The sequence below is a fragment of the Gadus macrocephalus genome, chromosome 2 (assembly GCF_031168955.1).
Source record: "Gadus macrocephalus chromosome 2, ASM3116895v1".
NCBI lineage: Eukaryota > Metazoa > Chordata > Actinopteri > Gadiformes > Gadidae > Gadus > Gadus macrocephalus.
Genome location: NC_082383.1, coordinates 19,344,094 through 19,352,314, shown reverse-complemented (window position 1 = coordinate 19,352,314; position 8,221 = coordinate 19,344,094). Strand labels below are relative to the sequence as shown.

The window sequence follows — 8,221 nt, the reverse complement described above, 5'->3', positions numbered from 1 at the left end:
AGTGGTGAACACCAGCTGCTGGCTGGTGGGTTGACTGGTTTGGTGGCTGCTTTGGCGGCTGTTGTAGGACTGGTTTGGTGGTTAGCTCTGATTGGGGTTAACTGATTTGCTGACTTGTTTTGTAATCGGTCGGATGGTTGATTCATTTGGTGACTGGTTTGTTAGCTGTTAGACCAGCTATAGATACATCATCTGGTTGTTTTCGGTGACTGGTTTTGTGGATGGTTGTTTCTACCGGCTTATTAATGTAATGATTGCTGACTGGATGTCTCTGGGATCCCATGGATAAAAAGTATAGGTATATGCAGCCATATACTGCTATATACAGCTATAGGTCCCTAGATGGCTCGCTAGCTGGCTTGCTGTCTGCCTGGCTGTTACAGGCTGGTGCTGTGGGAGGGGAGGGAACTCCCCCAGCTGTGTAGGAATCTATTATTCAGCCCCGGGCTGGCAGCTATAGAGCCAGCCAGCTCACCACGGCGCAGCCCTGTGACAGACGACATTCCTGGAGGAAGAAGATAGTTTAACTTACGCAGAAGTACTGTGTGTGTGTGTGTGTGTGTGTGTGTGTGTGTGTGTGTGTGTGTGTGTGTGTGTGTGTGTGTGTGTGTGTGTGTGTGTGTGTGTGTGTGTGTGTGTGTGTGTGAGATTCATTGATTGTACTCTCTTAGATCTCCTCACTACCAGGGTCACAGGTTCAAATCCAAGAAATAACAATGCAAGCATGTCCGTACAGTATTTCTCTCACACACACACACACACACACACACACACACACACACACACACACACACACACACACACACACACACACAATCACACATTTTCGAATGTTGACCTATATTGACCTCTATTCCTTTCTTTTCCGAAAATAGTCGCATTCAAACACAAGCACTCATCCTCTTTCTCTCTCCTTTCCTCTCTCACTCCCTCCCCTCTCTCTCCCCCTCTCCCTCCCTCTCTGAAACACTCATAAACCGATAAGTCTCTTTTATTTTCCTTTTTATTATAAAATTAGAACATTTTTAATCTCCAAGTCTCAGTGCAGCCATGCGTGGGTCATGAAACAATACGGTACAAAACCCGGACCGGGCGTGTCCACGGTCGTAACCATGGCGACCCAGGGGCGGAGCTCCGGTCAGGAGGGGGCGTGTTTCATGCAGCCCCCCCCTGTACACCTCGCCACCCACCTAAAGTACGAACCCCGCCCCACCGCCGTGCCGTCGGACCCCCGCCGGGAACAAAGAAACTAGCTTACTTTTTAAATCAACTCTATTTCGGTATCTTACAAAGTGTCACGTTGCTCCGATAATCGTGTTAATCTTTTTTTCTCGTCTCGAAAAAAAAATAAGCTGAATTCACAGAACAAACTCAACGGAAACACAGACGGCGAACAGAGACTGCAGACGATGGCGGTTGCGTTGCGTCCACGGCCCAAAGGCACTCTTGTGGGTTTCCGTACGTTGGCAAGACATCGCTCTCATGGATCCACTGAAGCTAGGGGGGACGGTCGACAATGGAAAGCAGTGGAAAAGCATGGCCCGCCCGCCTCTCTCTCTCTCCCTCCATCGCAACCTACATTCTACCAACGGTTTCTACCAACTGTCAAAAACCCTTCTGTCAAATGTCTCTGTGAAAACGTCCGGGTGACGGCGACGGCAACATAACGCAGGACCAGGGAGGAGAAGAAGAAGAAGAAGAAGAAAAAGAGACTTGCTCCGTCTGAGCGGGGGAACCAAGGCGGTCCTCCTCAAACTTGGGCCTGTCATGGTGGCACAAGGCCGGCGTTGCGTCGGGCCGGGTTACCGATGGTTACCGACCATCACGACGGCAACAGGCGGCTTGGCTTCAGAATGGAACCCGGGACCGCGGTCGGAACCGCCTCACGTCAAAGCCCCACCGTTTGTCAAAAGTCCACTTCATGAAAATCTTCCTCTTTCCGAAAGCCAAAATATGACTCTAGTATCAGGTGTCCTTAGTTCACCAGATAACACTCCCGCACGCCCCCAAAGTTAGATCCGGACACCGCTTCGACCGTCAACTGTCCAACTGTCCAACTGTTCAACTGTCCGACTGTCCAACTGTCCAACTGTTCGACTGTCAAAAAGTTAAACCGTCCAACTGTCAAAAAGTTAAACTGTTCATCTGTGGGTAACCATGACAACGGTGGCTTTGATACCCCCCCCCCCCCCCCCCTCCCCTCCCCATGTCCTCATTGGCTGGTCAGACCCCCAGGAGGGTAGAGGGTGTGTGTGGTGGGGTCAGTGGAGGTCGAGTTGAGGGGCCAGGCCCCGGTTCAGTTGAGCTGGCGGCAGGCTTCGAAGGTCCACTTGGAGGCGCCTCCGTACACGTCCAGGCTGGTCTCCAGCCAGGAGAAGACGTTGCCCACCTGGGCCTTGCTGCTGCAGGTGGACAGGTTGTAGATCTCGCCCACCGACAGCTTGCGGTCCCAAATGTGGAAGTTTGCCAGGTCGCCCACGAAGGCCTGAGTGGCGTCGAAGCCGCCGCCGTACGTGTCCTGCAGAGACCAGGCGTAGGAGATGTTAGAACAGGGATGGAAAGTTACCTAAAGAAGGCAATGCACCTAGACTCTGCATAGCCGCTCCTGAACCCCACACACCCCGCTTAGGCAATCATTGTATGTCGTGAGTCCTGGCACTTAAAAATAGTACTCGTGTAGCATCTTACCCTAGCTATCTTTGTTGTGTACAGGGAATGGGTTAACCTAGAGATGTTTAGTGCTTGGCACTTGTTTCTATGAACATCTTTACTGTAGAGACAGCAATACATGTTGTTTCTCTTTCTTCTGACAAATGTACTTGCTTTGCGAATGTCGGTTGCTTTGGATCAAAGCGTCTGCTCAATGCGCTGAATGTAAATGCAATGGAGTCTGTCGATAGGTCAGGGTCGAGAAGGGGTGGCGCTCAGGGTGGCCAATCTCATCATCCGCCCATGGAACAGGCCGATGGTGTGAACCCACTGCAGGAACATTCATCGTCGAGGCCAGAGTGCGCCTCTGCTCAGACGCCTACAGGGTTCAGTGTGAGCGCTGTACCCCACAAGGGGCACCGCCACAGATAAATGTCTCCTCTCTCTTACACATTGATAGATAGATAGATAGATAGATAGATAGATAGATAGATAGATAGATAGATAGATAGATAGATAGATAGATAGATAGATAGATAGATAGATAGATAGATAGATAGATAGATAGATAGATAGATAGATAGATAGATAGATAGATAGATAGATAGATAGATAGATAGATAGATAGATAGATAGATAGATAGATAGATAGATAGATAGATAGATAGATAGATAGATAGATAGATAGATAGATAGATAGATAGATAGATAGATAGATAGATAGATAGATAGATAGATAGATAGATAGATAGATAGATAGATAGATAGATAGATAGATAGATAGATAGATAGATAGATAGATAGATAGATAGATAGATAGATAGATAGATAGATAGATAGATAGATAGATAGATAGATAGATAGATAGATAGATAGATAGATAAACCTTTATTGCCCCAAGGGGAATTTGTCTTGCATTTGGGAACATTTAAAAAACATATAAGCACAAACAGCACATATAAGTACAAGTACATACAGACTCAGACTCAAACGATAGACAAAATGACAAACTAATACAAACAGACAATAAACATAAACATTCAAAGTGCATAGTGCATACTTTAGGATGGCTCTCTACCTGAATTCAACCTGTTAATCAACTGAATAATCCTTGGCACAAAAGAAGTCAGTGCTCTGTTTGTTTTTACACGAGGCATTCTGTAACACAAGCTGGTCGGCCCGCTTCAGCCTTCCTGCTGCACTGTCCGGGGTCGTTGAAGAGGTCTGAGTATACGTTCCTTCGTTCAACACATCCTCTTCGCGTTATTAAGATCACATGATGTCAATGTATTTGTGACTTTTGCAGACTTTCATCGTGCTCAGAATCTGCTCAGAATGATCGGGGAAGCTATGGATGTAGGAGTATGATTTGGCAGTCAGGCATGTGTTCATCTAAATGCTAAATTGTGGAGTTCTCCTGAGGCCTCTGATCGGAGAGAACGCCCTTCAGTTTGGTTATTTTTATTTGAAGGATGTGTGGAGTGACGTGAAGTCTGGTGGGATTTTATAAAAAAGTAGTTTTATAAAGAATTTTCAATTAGCTTCATTCCCCATCCCTCACATACACATGAGCCTAATGGGTGATGAAAAAGTGAATTGAATCAAGAAAAATGTCTTGATAGCTTTTAATATAAATCATCTTAAAGACTGGGTGACATTTAAAAGATTTCCCTTGATGGTAAAATCTTTCAACAGAGGAGTTAAACATGAAATGGGAGCTAGAAAGTTACAAACTCAATCAGAAAAAATAAGAAAAAAACGTTAAGAAACTCAAACTCATTAATGATAATTAATAAAGAATATGTACTTAAATTAGAATCTAATTAAAAGGCATTAAATGAAACTGGGCCATTACCTGCTCTTGGCCCAGGATGAGTAATCCCTGCGGTTTGATTGGATGATACGGGGCAAGGTTCTCGCCACTCCCCCTCATGACTCCGTCCTGGAACGCTTCCCACACCCCGTCACGCGTCGTCCACGTCACGCAGATGTGGTGCCACTTGCCGTCGTTAATGATGAAGGGAAGCTTCGCGACCTGCACGAGATAGAGCGTTGAACTCTTCAATTAATGCTTCTTCTGATGAATCTGTATGCACCAGTTTGTGCCATTTCTGCGACAGTTTATGGCGGAAATGTCTTTATTTATAACAAGGAAAACACATACAACGTTGGAAACTGAATAGCTCAATGTCTACGAGATGTTCTGTATTTGGAAACAAAATACCCCACAAAATAAAAAACAGTATTAAAGAGATAACATGTGAGTCACGTAACAACTAATTATAAAAACAATATGAACAAGGTATTGCACCAAACACAAAGCTAAACACAAGTGCATTTGACAACACTGAAAATATAGCCTATTTAATGCCATTACATAGATATTAAATAATTGGATTTCATCCATATTCGCCCCAATGGATGAACGGCCCACCACCACTGTCTGGTCCTGTCTCCCGCCGGGACGGATCCCTTTAAGCCGTCCGCAATGTGGAAGGCCTACTCTAAATACGTAATCCCTCAGGTCCATCACGTTGATAATCGATCTATCGTCAGCCAACCACTCGAAACTGGGCCCTACCTTGTCGTTGACCAGCAGCTCCATTGGGTTGTTGCCCCACTCGATCAGCACCAGCTCGTTGGCCTGGCCCGGCACCGCGTAGGAGAAGGGCGTGCCCACGCCTGGGGATGCGTTGGACTTGAGCCACATGCAAACCGTGAGAGCGTACATCTCCGGCAGGCTCTTCTTCACCTTGGCGTACATGTAGTTGGTCCTCAGCGGGAAGGTGAGCTGGAACTTGTCCAGCGGCCGATTCTCTCGCTGTCCTGGAACGGCAAAGAAAGTTGGAGGTTGATGGATTGATTCCCTGGAGTTTTGGCGCTTTAAAGCATCGACGCTGCGTGAATCAGTGGATTTGAGGATTTATATAGAAGATAGAGCGTGCGGGTTTAGAGGATGTTTGTGTTACACAACATGTGTGTGATACAAATTATATCCTAAACTCTCACGCTTTATAGTTTATAAGTCACGCAATCGGCTGATATAGCCTGTGTGTGATATATTTGTGTTGTTTGACGCTGCGTAATGTCAGCGGATTGGAGGATTTATAGACAATAAAGCGTGCTGGTTAAGGGGAAATGTTGTTACACAACGCATTATCCGTCTGCTTTGTGTAACATAAACACATGCATCGACCTCACTGTCGTATCAATGCATACACCTGGCAGTATATTTCATAACTGATCAACTTTAATGTATCTATTTATGTTTTTACTCCTTCCGCTTTCTTTCATTCTTGATTTTTATTTATTATAAAATTCGCCCGATTATACATTTTTAGCTTATTTATTTCATTTTTTTCCTTTCTTGCTTTTTATTTATTATAAAGTTCCTTTATTTATTTTCTTATACGAGTCAAATTTTTTTTCATTGAGTCGTATACCTTAATTGCGTTTAATTAGGCTATCCGTGTCATTACTGACTCGTTGACTCCGGGAGAGGCCCCCCTCGCCCCACCCCCCCCGCCACACACACACACACACACACACACACACACACACACACACACACCTTTCTCCAGGTCGGTGATCCTCTGGTGCATGGACGTCAGGGTGGTCTCCACGCGGCCCCGCTGCGCCGTCTGGTTGCGCAGCAGCGCAGGCTGCCGGCCCTCCTCCACGCTGTTGACGCGCGACAGCACCTGGCGCTCGAGCTCGTCGATCTTGGTCTGCAGGAGGTCCTTCAGGCTAGACGCCTGGCCCGAGCTGTTGCTCCGGCTGAACTGCTGCAACCGGGCAGAGGGAAAGACACTTTGTTTGGTGTCGGGTTGACTTGTACCCAGAAGGTTGCTAGTTCGATCCCCGGCTCCCACTGAGCGCAGTGTCAAGGTGAACCTGAGCAAGGCATTGAACCCAAACGGCTCCCGAGGAACACACTTTTTGTTATCTCACGGGGCCGCATGTGGCCCAGGAGGTAGAGTTGGGTGGCTGGTAACCAGAAGGTTGCTAGTGCGATCCCCGGCTCTTCCTAGCGGAGGGTCGCAGTGACCCTGAACAAGGCACCTCACCCTGACTGCTCCAGACGAGCTGGCTGTCGCCTAACATTCAAACTTTCATGCACACATTCAACCATTCATGCACACGTGTGTGTGAACGTGTGTATGCATGAGTGAATGTGAGGCAGTATTGTAAGGCGATTTGAGTGGCCGCAGGTTATAAGAGCGCTTTATAAATGCATTCCATTCAAGGAGGCGCGCACGTGCGTGCATCAGATGTTGGTGCGCGTGCACTTCACAAATTTACAGTGATCAGTAAATAATCCGCGGGAGAGGGCGGCGGGAGATAATGTCGGTATTAACGAGCGCAAAGAAAAGCTCTCGCGTTAGGGATCATGCGGCAACTCAAACAAATATCTGAAAAAGGCGCTGGCTTGAAGCTCTGGACGTTAAAGGGGACGTTTAAGGGATGTTGAAGGGGACTTTAAAGGAGAAAATAAGTGTGCCTCAAAGGGGACATCAAAGGGGACGTTAGAGTTTCGGTTTAAGTGTCAAAACAAAAAACTGTTTCTAACTGGTTTCACCGGTTACACTATAAACATGATCTCACATGTGGATCTAGATCCTACATGTGATGCGGTGTCGCACTCATTTCGGGGTCCCGCTCTAACTTAACTTGACAGTTAAACGGGTCTATCAGCCGGTGAGCGCGTGCTGTACCTCCAGGTTCTCCAGCCTCTGCTTCAGCGACTGCAGAGTCTGCGCGAGCTGCGCCAGGGTGTCGGACGGGCCGCGGGACACGTGGTCCCCCATGGTGTTCTTACTGCCCCCCGCCGGGTCTTTCCTTCGGCCGCCCCGCTCGTCCCCGCCGCCCCCGGGCTCCGCGCCCCCGCCATTCTGGCTCTCGCAGCGCGAGAGCTTCGAGGTGAGCTCGCGTATGGTCTCTTTCTGGTTGATGATGGTCTCCTTCTGCTGCAATACCGTCTCGCGCAGCTGCAGAACGGTGGTCTTCAGGTCGTCCCCCGCCGCCACCGGTGGCACGCTGTTGCGCACCGTGGCCGAGCATATGTCCATATCCTTGGGCACGCTCGTGCAGATGAACTGCGTCTGTCCTCCTTGCGCCGAAGTCCCCACGAGCAAAAGCGAGGAAAACAGGAAAAGTCTCCAGTATATCCTGTCCCGTGCGAGCTTCATGCTGGCGCGAAGTCGCCTCACGCCGGGGTGCGTCCGGTGGGTTAAGTTTCGGGGTCTGGTTGTTGTCGGAGTTTGCGGTGCAGAGCGCGGAGTGAAGAGCGCGCAGGTTTTCAGCACCACGGAACTGTCCCCGTTCGCAGCGCGCGCCCTCCGTTTATATACCGCGCGCGTGGGCTTCTGCGCAGAGGCGACTGTCCGCTGCGTCACGGCGAGAGAGCCCCGCGGAGCCGCACTTCCCTTCGTAATCCACTCGGCAGCGTCACGCGCTCGCACGCGCAAACGCACGCGCACGCACAGCCGCACACACACGCACGCACTTTCGTGGACTCAAGACTCAATTTCTCCCTCCCCGTGTACCGCCTGCCGTTTCTCGCCTGGTGAAT

At 48.6% G+C, this 8,221-nt stretch overlaps 1 protein-coding gene across 1 annotated transcript; it reads right to left on the bottom strand.

Moving 5' to 3' along the window:
- Nucleotides 1–985: 985 nt before the first annotated feature.
- Nucleotides 986–7,987, bottom strand: LOC132451800 (neuronal pentraxin-1-like). The gene is made up of 5 exons (XM_060044386.1): nucleotides 7,365–7,987; nucleotides 6,221–6,434; nucleotides 5,231–5,475; nucleotides 4,505–4,684; nucleotides 986–2,518 (listed from the first exon to the last, which is right to left on the bottom strand). The coding sequence occupies exons 1-5, from the start codon at nucleotides 7,836–7,838 to the stop codon at nucleotides 2,297–2,299; spliced, it is 1,335 nt and encodes a 444-aa protein (XP_059900369.1). The 5' UTR covers nucleotides 7,839–7,987; the 3' UTR covers nucleotides 986–2,296.
- Between the last annotated feature and the right edge of the window lie 234 nt (nucleotides 7,988–8,221).

Excerpts from the sequence above, each read along its gene's own strand:
- LOC132451800 (XM_060044386.1), bottom strand. The coding sequence starts at position 7,838 with ATGAAGCTCGCACGGGACAGGATATACTGGAGACTTTTCCTGTTTTCC. Across the intron at positions 6,435-7,364 it reads AGAGGCTGGAGAACCTGGAG|CAGTTCAGCCGGAGCAACAG; the intron begins GTACAGCACGCG and ends GCCCGGTTGCAG. Across the intron at positions 2,519-4,504 it reads TCATCCTGGGCCAAGAGCAG|GACACGTACGGCGGCGGCTT; the intron begins GTAATGGCCCAG and ends TGGTCTCTGCAG.